The sequence below is a fragment of the Balaenoptera ricei genome, chromosome 12, assembly GCF_028023285.1.
Source record: "Balaenoptera ricei isolate mBalRic1 chromosome 12, mBalRic1.hap2, whole genome shotgun sequence".
NCBI lineage: Eukaryota > Metazoa > Chordata > Mammalia > Artiodactyla > Balaenopteridae > Balaenoptera > Balaenoptera ricei.
The window spans coordinates 44962468-44981615 of NC_082650.1; the positions used below are offsets into that span (position 1 = coordinate 44962468).

The window sequence follows — 19148 nt, forward strand, 5'->3', positions numbered from 1 at the left end:
TGAACCAACCTTGTGACCCTGGGATGAATCCAACTTGGTCGTGGTGTAGGATCCTTTTTCTGTGTTGTTGGATTTGGTATGCTAATATTTAAAAAAAAATTTTTTTTAAACGTTTCTTTTAATTTATTTATTTTATATTTATTTTTGGCTGTGTTGGGTCTTCGTTTCTGTGCGAGGGCTTTCTCCAGTTGCGGCGAGCGGGGGCCACTCTTCATTGCGGTGCGCGGGCCTCTCACTGCCGTGGCCTCTCCCGTTGCGGAGCACAGGCTCCAGACGCGCAGGCGCAGTAGTCGTGGCTCATGGGCTTAGTTGCTCCGCGGCATGTGGGATCTTCCCAGACCAGGGCCCGAACCCGTGTCCCCTGCATTGGCAGGCGGACTCCCAACCACTGTGCCACCAGGGAAGCCCGGTATGCTAATATTTTGTTGAGAATTTTTGCATCTATATTCTTCAAAGATATTGGCCTGTAATTTTCTTTTTCAGTAAGGTCTTTGTCTTATTTTGGTATCAGGGCGATGGTGGCTTCATAGGCCTGTATGCTAATATTAAATTTAAGTCCTCTGTCCGTTAACACAATTTTCCTGCTTTCTTATTTCATGTAACTTTATTAAAGAATATACAGCTTTTCTTCTCTAATATCCTCTTTTAAATTTTAAATATACCATTTTTGATGATTATTTTTACTCTTCATATACAATTAGAAACACTTTTTAGAAACAAATAAAAAATTTTTAAAGTCTAATTACAGTCCAACAGAAAAACATTCATTAGAAGCACTGACTGACTCTGCTAGAAAAGTGGGAGGAAGCTCGGATATAAACTCTTAACCATCTTTTTGACAAGATGGAAAAAACTAAGGTCAGATTAGGTGGTAACTTGTTCAGATTTCTTTGGTAGCTACTGGTAAAAGTAGGACTAGAACTTCTGACTTAAGTGAATTTTTTTCACTCTTCAGTGGCCAAAAAAATGCAATTAACTTCTTACCCTGGAGTTCGCATTTTTCATATTAACAAGAGCAGTTTATGAGCATTTAAAGATGTATTATTCTTTGCCATTGAAAAAATAAACATGCATAAGGAAAAACAGCTTTATTTTTAAAAGAAATCAAATGTCTACTGAAAGTATACATGAAACAGCATCTTTCACTTAAGCCCTAAGCTTGATTATGTATGTTCTTTATTATATTCCAATAAGATTTTGGAATTCAATTTCAAAGACAATCACATTTATTAGTAGATATTGAAGAAAGCTACTGACTTTGAGGAAAGAAAATCAGTAACTGTTTACCTACCCTGAGATACTCATCCCCACAATATATTTGGGATTATTTGAGCACTTAAAAATTTAACAAAATATTTATCTTTTCATTGCATCCATCAGTACGTTAAATTCTCTGCTACAATCCAAGTAAAATGATGGTGACCAGTGTTTTCTGATATGTCCATGATGGACAGGGTAAAATTACAGCATAAAGAGTAGCCAAGAATTTATATTGTAAACATTATCTGGGTTCAAACATCTTGCAACAAACAGCTACTAATATGACTATACATTAGCACACTGAACACAATAATCCTGGATTGTAGTATAACTATAAAATCTCTTAAAGCAATTTTTCTCAACCTCTCTTTTCATTATCAGCCCCACCCCCGGCCCTAGGAGAAAAATATTTAATTAATAAATTTAACTTTAAATTACATTTCTCCCTAATGAGAGAAATTAATACTAAGGAATAAGATTTTATTAAGTAGGGTTGAGATATGGAGGACCATAATCCATTGCATTATACTAAGATTTTTTTCACCCCAAGAACCAATTTTTGCCCCACTGAGAATACATGCCTTAGAGTGAAGTAAACAGCCTTTAACATTATTAGGGAGGAAAAAAACCCTAATGGGTAACATTGGAGGCTAAAATAGTTGGCTTCTCTATCATCCCTGTCCCATTATGGCTGTGTGGTCTCAGAAGACATCATGTCTACTTCCTTGCTTTGGTAACCACAAAAATAGCATAGTTAAAATAATTTAATCTTACTAGACTTGGTGTTCTGAACTGTAAGTTGAAACAACAGGTGTAGATCAGTTATTCTCAATTCTGGCTGCATTTTCCTGGGACATGTTAAAGACATCAATGCTCATCTGTATCCCCAGACCAATTAAACCAATGTCTGGAGGTTATGGTCTAGTCAGTGGTTCTTAAACTTTAGTGTGAATCACACTATAATTAAGCACAGATTGCTGGGTCTCATTCCCAGAGTTTCTGATTCTGTATGTCTGGGATGGGGCCTGTAAATTTGCATTTCTATCAAGTTTGCAGGTGCTGCTATGCTAGTGGTTTGGGGAACACACTTTGAGAACCACTGGTCTAGGCAAATGTGTAAATATGCATGTGTATGTATATATGTATTTGTGTATATATATATCCCCAGGTGATTCTAATCTCAGAACTACTAGTATAGAAAGTATTAATAAGATTCTTTTCAGTTCTAAGATATTGAGATTTTAACATAATGAGAGTTGTTGGGTATCAAGATGATCTCTATAGAAAGGAGACCTATGGAAAAACATACCAATTTCTTGGTCACTTCATTAAGAATTTGTTTCTATAAAGCATTTTACAGTAGTTTTTGAAAATTAACATTTTTACAGTACATTTGCTGCATATATGGTTCTTCACTTCATTTTTCAGTAAACATGGTTTATTTGGTTGTCAGTTTCCCATCATTTGATAAGACCAATGGAGGGTTTGGATAATAGCCTGCCGTTTTTGAACTGTTTGAAGAGAAACTTGTAAATTTGTAGTCCAGGGGTAATTCTGGGGGAAAAAAAAAAAAAGATTCTGCAGATTTCAAAAGAACTTTCATAAATCAAAATTTGATAGTCATTGATAATAAAACATTTTGTTTCATAATTTTAATATTTCTTTTGTCACCTGGACAGGTTGCATTATGTAACTGGTAAATGAGAACTAATAATCTTCATAGCCCTTAGTAATAGTTACTAAGAATAATCTTTGAATGCTTAGCTAAATAAGAATTCTAATATGCACAATATGGCAACTTTTTCCATATGATAAGCATCACACACACATGCACGCACACACACACACAGCCACAAGAGGGGGGAGAGAACATAAAATTCATACTTTATTGATGGTGGGACATTGTGACATCTTCAATATAAGTATCTCAAAAGCTAGCCTTCAGATATTTTCTTCCCAAGCTTCTTCAAAGAACCATTACCAGAAATATTACAAGTGAAACGTTATATGTCATGTAATGATAGTCATTCCACATGCAGATACTGCGTAGTCATCCTTATTTCACAAATATCACAAAACATTATTTGGTAGTACTCAGTATTTTGAAAATGATACTAACATAAAAATTATACTTTATATTAAATGCCAGTGAGAATTATTAAGACCCAAATAGTTAATCCTTATGAGGAGAAAACTAGTGCTAAAGATTGGGCAGAAGGAACACTGCCTTTCTGAGGCCAGAGAAAGCTAAGATTACTATAAACAGAAAAACATTCGTATTAGTGAATTTCACTGGTCTTGACTGCTTCAAATTAGCTGGAGCATATTTTGAGCCATTAAAAAGGCTCATTAAAAGGCATTGGAAAGTACATTGATAAAACTGAGTTTCTAAAATAGTGCATCTGAGGTCCTGGATTTCTTATAAGCCACAAAAATGATACAGGCTGCGAGCTGACCCAGCCACCTCTCTCTCTGTCTTTCCTATACACTTCCTAAAGTAAATGTTTTAAAAGCTATTACAAGGTTAAAATGATTACATTATCAAAATGCTTATAAACCAACCATCATGGTAATGTATATTGCAAACTTTCATAACATCTATAAAAATACCTTCTAAGCATTTAAATGTCAATGAGAGAACCACATCTAACAGAATATTGACGAATAAAGAAACATTACATGAATACAAAAAAGGTTTTAAGAGACAAAGGGGGAATATCAGGTTTGTTTCTCATTTCCTATCTCATTTAAAACAAAAATTTTATTCTCTCTCCCAGGTAGCAGAAAAAGTCTACTAAGGTTAAGAAATCTGGGTATGGAATAGCCAAACTGAGATCAGATGACTACTGTGTTAAAACAAGTACGTCCAGATTGGGGATTCAACAAGAGGGAGACGTTTGCATGTCTTAGAAAAGTCATTGTTGGGTGCTTTTTGGAAGAAAAGAGAATGGTAGACAACCAAATTCTTGTTTACCACAATGATGTTCTATTAAACTCTGTGTACTAAATACACCATAATATCAACCACATTATGTAATAATTAAATGAAGTGAACCAAAATGAACAAAGATTCTTAAACAGTAAGTTCAATGTACAACAACACAGACAGAAACAGAACTCCTGGGACTTTTTTTAAAGATACTGGCAGGATAACATTTATATAAAGATCCTATCTTCAACATGTCTAAAGCCATGACCACCACACCATTTTTCTTTCAGCCATTTTTCTTACTTGGAGGTCAATTACACAGTACCATCCAAATTTACTGAATATGTTACTGAAATACTAAATTTCAAATTCTGTGTGAGATATAATTTCCTTATGAGAATGTGATCATAAGCAATGAGTGCTAAGTTAAAGAGAGACTAACACTTTGCTTTTTGAGGCAATGTCTTGGACATCAAAATCGACAATCAAATATAACTTACCAACTCTCTAATTCTCCTTCCCCTCACCCCAAATCGACTTCTTTAGCTTTGTTTGACTACTGGTGAGTCTAAGTATTTTCTCCTAAGAAAAGTTAGAAGACAAAGGCTCTGCCAAATTCTTTTCCAGGGTGCTGAGGAAGAAAGCTTTTGGAAAATGAAAATGGGAGCCACACTGATGTTATTACTGCTTCCTTAAGGAGAAGTGATTACCCCAGAAGACAGACGGGGGATTATTTTCCCATTTTTTGAGAAATATTTAAATCCTGGAATAATGGAGAGTCACTTTTCCTTGACTCTCTTACTATTTCACAACCATATCCCACTGAACAGTTTCTATCCAGGTACTTTAGAATAATTCAGTGACTTCCATTATCACACAACCCTACTCTCTCACTATAAATTTGAGTCACTTTGAAGGAAAGAAAGAGTGAAATATAAAAAATTGAAAATAATAGTTTAGTCCTGGGCCAGTCCCTCCCTTCAAGTTACAGGGTCCATTTCTTTAATAGGAAAATTGTATGTGAAAGGAAGAAATATATTCTTTAATTTTATGTGTGTAAGCATGGAACAAAATGAAAAAAAAAGTCAGTCTTTTGAATTCACTTTTCCTGTGTCTAATCTTCTGTTAAATCCATCCATTAAGTTCTTAATTTTTACTTTTTAATATTTCAATTTTAGAATTTCTACTTTTTATTAGTTTTTATATAGCTACCAAATTTCTCATTCCTTTCTTTTCTGTACTTGAACTTGGTTATTTCTGTTAGTGTTGTCTCATACCCTTGTGTACCTGGTTATTTTTCATTATGTGCTGAACCTTGTATTAATTGTTTTTGGAAATAATTTGAGTCCTAGAATGATGTTATCTTCCTCAAAAGAGAACAGTCATTAATTCTTACCAGGTGCCTTGGGGCACTACCAATCTAGAATCTTCTCAATCCAGTTTTAGGGATTCAGCTGATTTAAAGCTGAGCTTCAGTTCCTGTGAATGCCTACTTCTAATTCATCCTTCAGAGTCTCAACAGAGATTGAGAGAGTCCACCAGGCCCACCCCTCCTTTGGCAGGCCATACCTTCCACTTTCTACCCCTGTAGGTTCATGAAACTATGAAAAGGCCACTCACTTCTTTGAGTGCCTTCTCCTGAGTTAGCAAACGGGGGGAAAAGCAGCCCGCAAAGTCAGATTCACCTTACTTGGCCTCCTTAGCATCCTGTCCTGGTAACTCTTCCCTAGCCTTCTCCTATGACTCCAGGCAGACTTAAAAAAAAAAAAAAGTACAGCATTTGTAGTTGGCTCCAGCAGACAGGCAGGTCTTAATTACCTAAACTGCCATATCTAGGTGTTACCCAAGAAAAATCTATAAATGCCATGGGAAAATTTTCTTCTTTTAAAGAAAAGAATTCTAGGGCTTCCCTGGTGGTGCAGTGGTTAAGAATCCACCTGCCAATGCAGGAGACACAGGTTCGAGCCCTGGTCCGGGAAGATCCCACATGCTGCGGAGCAACTAAGCCTGTGCGCCACAACTACTGAGCCTGCGCTCTAGAGCCCGCAAGCCACAACTACTGAGCCCACGTGCCGCAACTACTGAAGCTCGCGCGCCCAGAGCCCGTGCTCCACAACAGGAGAAGCCACCGCAATGAGAAGCCCGTGCATCGCAATGAAGAGTAGCCCCCAATCGCCACAACTAGAGAAAAGAACGTGCGCAGCAACAAAGACCCAACACAGCCAAAAAAAATAAATTTATAAAAAAATAAATAAAATTAAAAAAAAGAAAGAAAAGAATTCTAGTACTTCAGGTCATTACTGTCCAGCAACAGGTAAAGCTTTATAAGTATTATCCCCCTTACCTGCTATTGCTTCAATACTTGGAATTGCAATAGTGCTGTAAGCACTGATTCTCTTACAAGACCATGTATAAACCAAGGAATCTTCTGTATTTTCCAGTCCGGAAACTGAATCAATAAAAAAAGAGCCCCATTTTTTAGATAATCTATTTAGAGGCTTTGCCTTCGGTCCCTGAAACAAGAAATAGAATAACAAAACTGTGATTAATTAGTGTTCAACCTCATTATAAGTTTTTTCCACCAATAAGTAAATCAAAATAGAACAACTCTGTAGGAATTTCAGTTGTTTAACTTTAACCAGACTATATACTATATAAAAAGTAAAACAAAGCTTTGTAGTCCTTTAATGTATTCTCCTCTGGCTTTGTTTGGGAACCCCTTTCTCATCCTTTGGGATCTCGCTTGGACGCCCAGGATATTTTCCTTGATTTCCCACAGTTGGGTTGGATTAGGTCTCCTCCATTTTCTCACACTCTGAGTTTAGCCCTAATATGGTACTTCTCATACTATCTTGCAATTATCATACTATTTACTTTTCGCCCTGGACAGATTATGAACTACAGAAGGTTAGGAACTATCTCATGTATTAGTGTATCCTTAAGGCTTAGTGCCTAGCATATAGCAGGCACAGAAAAGTTGTAGGCTAAATAAGACTCATTCAAAAAATACTTCACAGTGTTTTATGGGTGTAGTATAAAACTAAGAATTGAAAAAAATCCTATCGCGTCCATAGAATTTGGATTATAAAATCTGTCAACCTTTTCTGATGAAAACTTCATTTTGGAGCAGCAAAGAGTCCCAAATACGCCTTTAGATTCATGATTCTTTGCGCTGGAACTCACTTTGTGAAGCAAGATGAAAATATGTGTTTTTCAGATGATTGTGTTTAGAAATCACTTAGCAAGGATCTATCTGGATTTCACCAAAGACATTTAAAAGCAGTATGGAATATAAATATCTATGCTTCTGTGTGTACATTTAAGGTGTATTTAGATATAATTTCTCAAGGTGTAAAGAGAAGTTTATAGTGTCACTTTTCTTTATTTAGTTCATTGTCTTTTCTAAAATAATGAGTGTGAGAAGAAATGACTCACATCACACAGGCTATATGTAGATAATGGTTCTGCCAACACTGAGTGGTAATCTGGGCTGCACATTATTCCTCTGAAAAGAGGAAAACAGACCTGTTCACCCTTTCTGGTTCAATGTACTACGGATGCTGTTATTCTCTAAATGTTTGTGCCCTTCCAAAATTCATATGTTGAAATCCTAACCCCCAAGATGATGGAATTATGAGGTGAGGCCTTGAAGAGGTGCTTAGGTCATGAGGGTGGAGCCCTCATGAAGCCCTCATGATTAGTGTCCTTGTAAAAGAGATCCCAGAAAGCTAGCTTCTCCCTTCTGCCATGTGAGTGTACAGGGAGAAGATGGTGGTCTATGAGGAAGTGGGCCCTCACCAGACACTGAATCAGCTGGCACCATGATCTTGGACTTCCCAGTCTCTAGAACTCTGAGAAATACATGTTTGTTGTTTATAAGCCAGCCAGTCTATGGTATTTTGTTACAGCAGCCAAAATGGACAGATGCTAATCTTTGTTTATTCTGATGCTGAAGTTTTAATGACTCATTTTCTCAAATATAAAATATATATATCACTAATCAAAAGAATCATGCCATTTCTTGAATATATCAACAAGGAGCACTCCCATTTTCATTGAGCCTTTATATCTTATAGATTTCATCCCTTAAAGGTAAGTGTTCTTACCAAGTTTCTATCTTCTCTTCTTCTCTTTCTCTCTTGTCTCTCTCCCTTAGACATCTCTCAATTTTCCTCGCTTATCCTAACCTATCTCCCAAACCAGTTTGATCTCATCCTCCAGCTGTTTCAAAGAAATGGGATTCAACATTAAACCAATCACATCTCTCTCCTCACAAAACCAGGTCTTTCTCGTGACTTCCATATTTATATGAATAAAACCCATCAATTCCAGTTGGCTGCGCTTGAAAACCATTGATGTTTTGCGTCTCAGCTCCTACCACCAGCACCCAGCTTATCAGTTGTGCCTCCAGAACATCCGCCACGTACTCTCTCCATCTCTGTCTCACTAGCGCCCACTGTTCATGTTTGTATCACCTCTAGTCTGGGCTGCTGGGACAGCCCGCCACAGCATCCCGTCCCACGTGCTGAGCCCATCCTTCACACAGCTGCTAAATGAAAGCTTCGCCCCTGTTGCCTGCACATCCAAAAGCTGCTAGTGATGCCTTTGGCTGACAAACCTACACATCTGCTATTTTACGGTCAAGACTGTGTACTGTGGCCTGTACATTACAATCTCTGTACACTTATTCATGTTACTTCCTGAACCAAGAATGTTATTTCCATCAGTTGAAAATGTACCTGTCCTTCAATGTTTACCTCACATTCTACATTTTTTATAAAATTTTCCCTAATTCTCCTCAATGAAGTATCCATCCTGTCTTGTTTGTAATTCTTTTATAATTCGTACCCTCTGGAGGCAGTTATGCTTTATTTGTATACTCAAGCTCCCTGACCCCTTTTATCCACAGACTAACATGTTCTGTAAAAAGGATCTGTGTATGATTCAATTATAAGTCCCTGATATTCATAGTAGGGAGGCTTGCACAAATTAAAAACTTAGTATATGTTGAACAAGACAATGGTGTCAGACTCATCATTTAATAATGAGTGGCCTTATTAAGATATCTCTGCTAATCCAATAAGCTCTTACTTATGTCTGATAGTTGCGATGAAAGTTTTGAGTATTGTTCTGAAATATGTGTATGTGTGTGTACGCCCAACAGACAGCTACCAAATCCTGTCTCTTCAGTCACAGTGGGTGGATTAATTAAGGACATATATGTTCAATGGAGCAGGGCTGGGGTGGGGAGGTGGAGTCTGATGATAAAGGAACATTATTTCAATTCTATCTTGGGAAATAAAATCTTAAAGCTGTTGACTCACTGTTTCCTGTCAAAGAGCCAATTATTAACTCTTTGTTCATGATGTGTTTATAACTAATTAACAAGAAAAGGGGTCTGTGGGAGAAGGATGGAGCTACTGTCTATGTAGTGCTAAAGGAAACATTCCCACTGATTCTTCATTTCCTTATTACTGTCTGTGCATTCTCAAATCATTTTGAAGAAACCAAATCTCCTTATTTCTCTTTAGGGGAAACCTCCTCCCAAATCCCTCGGGTTAGAATGCCCACCTCCTGGAAGGTTATTTTAAAGCTCTTTTTAACTCAGTCCACAGAACTTCCAATGTCACACTGAAGACCAAATGCTACTCAGTGGAAACCTTGTAGAAACCTGACCCTTTTATTCTAACATTCAGTTGCATCTACTTATAGCTATCTTTTTTTTTTTTTTTAATAAATAGACTTTATTTCTTAGAACAGTTTTAGGTTTCCAGATAAATAGAGCATCTCCTTCCCCCCTGAGCCCCGGGGCACCCACTGGTCTTTTCCAGAATGTCATATAGTTGTATACAGTACGCAGCCTTCTTGGAACTGGCTTCTTTCACTTAGTAATATGCACTTAAGGTTACTCCATGTTTTTCCATGGCTTGATAGTTTCTTTTTATTGTTATTTTTTGATTGGATATTTGTTTTTTGACTTGTGTTTTACCTTCTTTTTAGATTGTTCCACTGGAATGAATTTAGGAAAATGCATTTTATTTTCTGACCTTTCTTCTTTTCTGCTTATTTTTGCTTTTATACACTATTTTCCCTTTCTAGATTTATGACATATTTTACTTTTCTTTCCCTCAAGTCTTTACCTAAGTTCATTTTGGGTGGCTCAGGAGTAAGTTTAAGGGAGCTACCAATTTTGTTAAGTTAGACCCATGAAGCGAGAGCACAAGGGCTTTCATGGCCAAGCAAAAGAGGTAGAGTATAACCGCAGTGTCAGGATCTGGCCGCCTCATCATCAGCCAAAACACGGCCACGGCGCCACAGCACTGGATGAAAGTAGAGAACTCGGAAGACAGACATTACAGACCATTACATTAATGGTCAACAGCATTTATCTTGGCATCATTTAAAAACTATCCACAAGATCAACTGTAGAGCTGAGATGGCATGAAGATCACAATAAGTGCCAATAGATTTCATCTCTCTTGGCACCAACAAGCACTTTCTAAGATATGTGAAACACAAGGTTTTTCTTTCAAGGAAAGAACCAAAGGAGACCCTTACCTCATATTTTCCTTTCTTCTCTAGAGGCTCTGAGTCCTCAGGCTTCCCGTCTCTGTCCCCTCTGAGCTCTTCCAGGATGAGGACTGTCTCCCAATTACTATAATGACAGGCTGGGAAAATATCTGAATGCATGCTGTCACCAAAGTAAACAACCTGTAAGTCAGATGGCAAATTCTGTTTGAGACATGAGAATTGTGAAAGAGTAGTGTTCATTTTATAGAAGGCAGAAGAAAATCCCTCAACAGGTATTAGAGTAAGTGATGTACAAGTTGCATAGACGTCTTAAATTTCCTTGAATAACTTCACAGGTGACCTGTCCTATTTGATTCACAAGGTGTCAGGTTTAAGAAGTTACACAATTCATTTGCAGATAGAAGAAAGGCAGAAGATAAGTGAATTCAATTTTCTGAAATGAAAATGAAAGAGCCCATATGTTTACAGTTAAACCTGCCCCTGGAATTGAAGAGCTGGTGAGATATTGGAGACAACCTGTTACAGAGGGTTAGATTAGCAGGAATGCACAACACAACCAATCGACCAGTTTCTGGGCGCCACCCAGACCTGCTGAAACAGAATCTCTGAGAGTGGGTGGGCGTGGGCAGGTGGACTCTGGGACACTTCCCAGGCGTTCTGAGGCAAAGCCTCATTGATCTAGTCCATGTCTCTCAATTTACAGATGAGAAAACAAGGTTAAGGGAACATGAACTAGAACCTCCAAGGCAGGAGTCCCCAGGGGGCTGTGACAGTGTACGAGCCAGTGGAGTAGGGCTCAGTGACCCACTGACCCTCCTTCTCATGGGGCTCCTGGCAAACGTTTTTTAGAAGAAAGCATCCTGCTGTTAAAAATATACCAATGTCCAACATCAACAGTGTGGCCAGGATGTTAAAAGCAAATGTGTCTTCAGTCTATAGTATAATCAGTTACTGCTTGTTTTACACATAAAAATGTTCCTGATGGACAGTTATCAGGATAACATTCCTCAGGTAACCCACACAGTATTCCACTGTATCTCTCAGGTCTGTGGCCTCCTGCTTGGAATATCTGCTTTTCTCTGTTACAGAGAAAGACTCAATGTACATCAACAAAGGAAAGGCTTATTTAAGCAGAAGAGGTAGACAAGGAGGTTGGCAGACAGGCAGAGGCAGATGATTCCCTCACAGATAATTATGCTGAATGCGTTTAGAGTTATGGTTTTAGTTTACAAGGGCTTATATCTCCAAGCCCTTGTAAACTGGGCTCAGTCAGAAAATACCTTGGGTTCAGGTTTGCCAGTCATTTTCTTCAGAAGTTCATAAAGGTGGACAGCATTCCCTTGGGAGTACCAGCCAGGTTTATCCAGAGATGGCAGTGCCTCCTGCTCCTCATCATTCTCTGAAAACACAGTTTGACAATCATATACTTTTTAATCAAGTGATAGCACCCAGTTGGACAGACCACACTCTGGCATGGCTGTAGGACACGTACAAGAAGGAACCATGTGGGGATGGGCGCTAGCATTCAGTGATCACCTATATATCATAACCACTTCACGGACATAAATATATATACTTTTTAAAGATTTTTTTTTAAGAGCAGTTTTAAGTTCACAGCAAAATTGAGAGGAAGGTACAGAGATATCCAAACACCCTCTTCCCTCACAAAGGCAGAGTCTCCCCCATTGTTGGTGATAAGAAATGAGTCCAACATATCACAGTGATATGAGGTGAATTCCTCCAGAACAAGGAATTCTAAAAACACATTTACAGATAATTAAGGCCATATCACAGCAACCGCCAGCTTAAGGTCAAGAGATATTTATGCCTATTTGGTTGACATTTCAGCAGCCATTTTCTAATTCTTCTACACAATCAAATGAAAACCCTACTATTCTCTAAAGAGTAGTTAAAAAACCAACCATGTATTAGCCTAACATTAAGAGTCTAAGAAGACTCAGCATATTCCTGGAGAAACACAGTGAAAACCAATTATTTCTCATGTCTGTCTGTCTGTCTGTACTTAGCACAGAATGTCTTACCATGTAAATAATGTGGGTTTGATGGCAACTGGGAAATGAGTAATTTACGCAAATATTTTTGAAAGCAAATGTACATTTGATATGTAGAGGCCCACTGTACAGGAACAGTGGGAAGGGCATCTTTCCATTGCTTATTAAAAACAAAACAAATCTACAGAATCGTAAGTTCTCACATATTGGGACTCAGTAATTAACGAAAAGGAAAAAACCTTTCTTTATACAAAGACCAAAACAAAATACTCACTTTACACAAACCCCTCCCTCCCCCTCCCCGTTTCCAGCTGCCACACTGGAAGCTGCTCTGCAGGGTACTAATTCATGCCAGGCAGCTTCCAGGGCTCTGGTAGAACCTCCATAACTGGGAAGCTGTGGGACTCAGAAAGCTATTAATTCCAGCAGCAGGGAGCCAATGTGGGCTGTGAAAGCATCAGAGATGAAGTGGAAGCGATACAATCCAAGGGAACAAACTCAAGGAAGCTTCAAGCACAATCTTTATAAACCCAAATATTTTCACACTTCTTTTCATGGTCTATGGGAAACAGTTATATGAACTTTCATTTTCACATAATATAAATAAATGTGCCCTGCAAGCAGTACAATGATGACACTGATTTGAAAAAGTGCACTTAAAAAGTATATTAGAAGAGGGGCTTCCCTGGTGGCGCAGTGGTTGAGAGTCTGCCTGCCAATGCAGGGGACACGGGTTCGAGCCCTGGTCTGGGAAGATCCCACATGCCGCGGAGCAACTGGGCCCGTGAGCCACAACTACTGAGCCTGCGCGTCTGGAGCCTGTGCTCCGCAACAAGAGAGGCCGCGATAGTGAGAGGCCCGCGCACCGCAATGAAGAGTGGCCCCCGCTTGCCGCAACTAGAGAAAGCCCTCGCACAGAAACAAAGACCCAACACAGCCAAAAATAAATAAATCAATTAAAAAAAAAAAAAGTATATTAGAAGATAATAAATACAATAGAAAAAAAACAGAGGAGGACAAAGGGGATAAGAGAGTGACTGTGATTTGTTTCCTCAGTTTTGAAATGGGGATAGTAACAGTACTTCCCTCATAGAGTGAGTGTATAAGTGAATTAATACAGATGGAGCATGTGGAAGAGTGTGGGCCACATAGTGTTGAAGAAGTCTTAGCTGCTATCCCTTCAATTCACAGGCGCAGAAACTGATATCTGGAGAAGCTAAGGAATCTGCCCAAAGTTACCAAACTGCTACAATCACCCCTCAAAGGACTTCAAATTAGGGCTAGAAGACAAGGAGTAAGACAACAATCAATTAAAGCAAATAGTAAATCAAACTAAAACTCTTTTGAAAACTATAATTTACTTCTGGATACAGCTGTGTTTTACAATAACAACGTAAATCTTCTCATTTTTTAACTGTAAGACCATATGAACAAGTAAAAACAAAAAAGCAAAACAGTACGTTTTTAGTCAGCATAATAGTTACAAAATTAATATGGGGAAATGATACAGTCAAGGCTATGGCTGACAGCCTTGAAGAAAGCAAGCTCCACGACTCAGATAAGACAGAGAGCCAGAGAACTCACGTGCCTGGGCCTGACTGATGTGATGTCAGAACTGGCTCCTGCGGCAGCTCCCAGCAGCTTCTCCCAATTCCCAGAGCCTTTGGTGTTACTACCTTACCAGTGTTTTAAAAGTATGTATTTGTGTGATGTTTTTGAATCAGTAATACATTTAAGTTTTTTTAAAAGACTCTTTTTTGAACTCTACCTGCTATGTGCTCACCTCTTCTGCAAAAGGTAATCATTCTTTTACGCATATAAAAGCAAATATAAATATATATTCTTTTTCTCCACTTTTGAAATACATTTATTGAGGTATAATCGACATACAATAAACTGGGCATAAAGCATACAATTTGATTAGTTTGGGCACATGTATATATCTATTATGAGCTGAACTGTGGTCCCCTCAAATTCATATGCTGAAGCACTAACCCTGTTCCCCAGAATGGGACTGTACTTGGAGACAGGGCCTTTAAAGAGGTGACTGAGTTAAAATGAGGCCACAGAGTGGGCCCTAATCCAATACTATTGGTGTCCTCATAAAAAGAGGATATTAGGACACATAGGCAATTAGGACACAGAAGAAAGACAATGTGATGCTACAGGGAGAAGATGGCCATCTACAAGCCAAGAAGAAAGGCCTCAGAAGAAACCAATCTTTTTGACACCTTGACCTCAGACTTCTAGCCTCCAGAACTGTGAAAAAAGAAATTTCCATTGTTTCAGCCACTCAGTCTGTGGTATTTTGTTACAGTAGCCCTAGCAAACTAATACAACACCCGTGACCCCTCCTCCCTTTTAAATGCAAATATCAGCATATTCGGCACACTGTTCTGCAACTTGATTTTTTTTACTTTATTTTATTGATAATACATTGTGATCTGCCTGTTTTTTTAAAATTCCATGATTTATTTAATAGTCCTTTTTTGATAGACATGTGAAATGTTGTTACAAGGAAAAAGTTACAAACATGACAGAATTCGCCTGGTGGGGTCAAACAAAATCCCACCAGGATTTCTTTCTTTTCTTCTTTCACTCTTTGTTTCAGCAATCTTTTACAAACCAATTTAGATATGAGGGATATGGCAGTGAACTAGATGGTCTGAGTTCTTGAGCTCAGAATGTTTATTTTCTAGGAGCAATCTCTGACTTGCTAGGGGTTTACTTAACAGTGATTTATGATTAAAATATATTTATAATTGTTTTGAATTCTAGGACTCCTTCGTATATGAACTTCACTGAACAGTTCATATTTACTTATATACAAATCCCTTCTTCAATTTTGAGCTAGAAAAATTTCCCACCAATTATGCATTTTCATACACACTTTCTCCATTGTTTTTGGAATAGGCAGTAAGATACTTTTCAAGTAAAATACCTCCTAAAATGCCTGCCTGTGTTGGGGACTATAAAATGGAAATTATACTATTAAAGGAAATAAATACTTTACCAGTGAGCTGGAGCAAATTTCATAGAACAGAAAGTGAAACTCTTACTCTTACCCTCTATCTACTTTGGCTTTGGTCGTTTAGTTAAATATGCTTAACTACCTAGCTCATTTCCACACCTAAAATGATAGGAAGTTTATTTCTTTTCAGAATAACAACCTTCAATTAAATGTACTCACTAAGACATTCTCTTGGTCTTACTAAAGTCCGTCTTGGTGATCTGACCAGTAGCATCTGTTTCAACAGAAAATCTGTTTAGAAATGCAAATCGAAGCCTTTTGCCCAGCCCCACTGGATCAGAATCTCCATTTTAACAAGATCCCTATGTGATTTGAGTGTAAAGTTTGAGAAACACTGATATAGAAAGAATAGCAGGAAAACAAAACAAAAACCTGATAGAACAATAAAAGGCATTCATTTCACCAAGGGGAGAGTAATGGGCACCTGTGGGGAGCAGTGAGAATGAAGATGAAAAGGTAACCTAGCAACCAGATTTAGCCTTAGGGTGCTATATGGAGTGGGGAGCCAATGAGATTCAGTGTGTGATAAATATATTAAATATATTGTAAGTCTAACAGTAATAAGTGAGCAATACAAAATATACTGAAATTAAAAGCAAGTGGCAAATAGAAATCTATGCCAATGAAAAGTATTTGAGGGCAGTGGGCAAGAGATAGAAATAGAGGTATAAAGGGAGGCAGAGGGACGAGGTAGAATGGGGAAGAATGATAAAAGCTTAACGGGAAGGGAGGGGACGGCAGAGATGAGATATTTCTGAGGTAGATTAAACAGGACTTTATGAAAAAAAAAACAAGACAAAACAAGAAACATACAAAAACCCCCAGGACTTGATGCACAGCCTCCTGGATGTGAAAGTGTGAAGATGATGAAGGTTTCCAGCTGGGTTTATTCAGCGGCTGGTCAAGTAACGAAGATAAGGAATATACAAGGTGACCAGCATGTTTGATTGTTGTTTGCTTTCAAGGTGGAAGGAGAATCAAGTTTGATTTCAGAATAGTGGGTGGAGGTGTCTGGTGTACAAGACAAAATACGGTGTGAGGTTCTGGCAAAGACAGCTGGGGAGGCATTTGGGGGTCAGTGGATAGGTGGAAGCTGAGGCCAAGACACCAAAGACAGCAAGTTGGGTCATGATTCCCAAATTGGGCAGCGCGGGGGAGGGGTAGGTGGTAGCCGGAGACTGACGTGGTCCCTCTCCCCACTGAATTTACAATCTTGCAAGGTGGACGGACTCCCTCCCCCCACCAAGCCTTAGCTCTGGTGAGGAGCCGAGTCGTGAGATAACAGATTTTGCCTAGAAGAGGTTCCCCGCCCCCAAACAGTCCTTAAGCCCCTGTAGGGATCAAGCTGAACGGGGCTCAGCCCCCCACCTGCCGAGTCCCCACCCTCCCTTTCCGCGCCTCCGTGACAACGGCTGCCATCAGTCCTGTGCGACTGCGCAGAGGATGCTGCAGCGCTGGGGTCTCTGGGATTGGCTCACCGTGCCTTCCATCCCAACAAGCTTCTTTGCCTTAATTTTACTTCTGACTTTAATCATTTGGAGCAATGATTTGATTTACGAGACACTGGACTGTCACGTAAGGGCCAACTGACGTGACTTGTATTGTACAATAACATTAACTGCCGTATGTGGGATGGCTGGCGGGTTACAAGGCTGAGAGATCAGTTAAGTACTGTAATCACCCAGACCTGATGTAACACTGTGCCAATTCATACAAGGGATGATAAGGGAGTGGCAGGTGACAAACAACTGGAGGATAGGTTAGTTGTTAAGGGGAGAGAGGAGCTGAAGATGACAGATTTCCCTAGCTTGGGCAAGATCTGTGGTTCGAAAAGTTATAACAGAGTTATGGAATATGGGAAATTAATGAGTTGTTATAGGTATGTCAAGTTTCATGTGATGCCAGGGCTCTGGGGCATGGAAAGCTTAGAAGACAGATAGAAACAGGTCTCTGTAAGTCAGGGAAAAGGGAAACCAAGAATTAAGGAACTAGGAGTCATTAGCGAACAGGTGACAGTTAAAACCAGAGGGTGGTAGAGAGCTGACAACAGCAGGAGAAGAAAGGAGGGTCAATGCAGAACGCTATAGAGTAGTGACATTTAACGAGAAAGGTGAAGGGAAACCAGCAGTGGAAACGGAGATAGAGCAGTTAGAGGTAGAAGAATCAGAATCAGCAGCAAAATAAACACTGTAACAGAACACAATGTATTAGAGATTCTTTAATACGAGCAGTATGAACCTCTTATTAATAATAGTTCTGGCAATCCTTTTGCCCTCTAAATGTGAATAAACTATTTTGTATCAGCTCCAGAAACTGCAGGATTCACTGTGTCTTACACCAAAATATTTTAAATCAGAGGACCAGAAAACTAAAGCTGGAAAGTACTTTAGAGATCTTCTAGTCTAATCCCTTCTGGATGTGAAAAAACTGAGACAAGCTCTATATCTATATAAAAGCATGAAATCCCATACATTCTGAGGTCCATAGGCATTTTATTCTAATCATTATAGACAATGGTGACAGGACTTTGGGTCCTATTTCATCCATTCAGACTTTTCAACTCTTAAAGTTAAGACTTATAACATTTTCATATTATAAATTCAGCCAAGATGACTATCAAGTCTTTTAATGAATATAATATCTGAAAATATAGTTTGGATAACCATTATTATGTCAGTCCTCAAATCCAATTTGATAGTGTAAAACCAAAAGAAAATACCGCACAGAGGTTATAAGATAGATACCTCTACATGGCTGTAGTTTTTAAAAGCTTACCCTTATATCTCTGAATACTCTTCAATTAAATAGAAATACTGCACAAAGTACAGTAACTTGTCAGCATAAGTTAATGCATTTGTGGTCTCCAATATGTTAAAAAATTTGGTATATTTTTAATGTGCATTGTTTTCTGTTACTGGTGTTTGTGTGTCTGAGTAAAATTTTAATAAAAATCTTGGTGAAACGGCATAAGTACTACTGTAGGTATAGAATAGACACAGATTTTCTTGGAACAAAATATGAAAACCTTGAAAATAAAAGTAAAAATAAACATCTAATGAGTACTTAATGTATTTAAATATAAGTTTGTGAAGAAGGGAAAAACATTGAAATTTTTTTTCCTGGTTTAATACAAAGAGTCCTATTTGACTCCTTGATTATTTCTTTTTTTTAAATTTAATTTTTATTTTACATTGGAATATAGTTGATTTACAACGTTGTGTTAGTTTCAGGTACACAGCAAAGTGACTGAATCCCTGATTATTTTTTAACATCAAGGATTTATATAAGACATTAAACCAATATATAAAAAACACCATTGATCCCTGCCTTTCTACTAGGCCAGGGTTTCTTAACCTTGGCACTACTGAGATGTGGGGCCAGATAA

General features: G+C 38.3%; 1 protein-coding gene across 3 annotated transcripts in view; it reads right to left on the reverse strand.

Moving 5' to 3' along the window:
- Positions 1-1089: 1089 nt before the first annotated feature.
- The window catches only part of NT5DC1 (5'-nucleotidase domain containing 1), a 122889-nt gene continuing 104830 nt past the window's right edge, over positions 1090-19148 (reverse strand). For 2 of the 3 annotated variants that reach the window (XM_059941368.1, XM_059941367.1), the window contains exons 9-12: positions 12001-12119; positions 10748-10900; positions 6534-6702; positions 1090-2814 (exon numbers count right to left, since the gene is read on the reverse strand). In XM_059941368.1, coding sequence (XP_059797351.1) covers positions 2699-2814; positions 6534-6702; positions 10748-10900; positions 12001-12119 — 557 coding nt within the window. In that variant the 3' untranslated portion in view covers positions 1090-2698. Of the gene's footprint in view, positions 2815-5830; positions 5944-6533; positions 6703-10747; positions 10901-12000; positions 12120-19148 lie in introns of those variants that run through there. The other variant, XM_059941369.1, reaches the window with a different exon arrangement.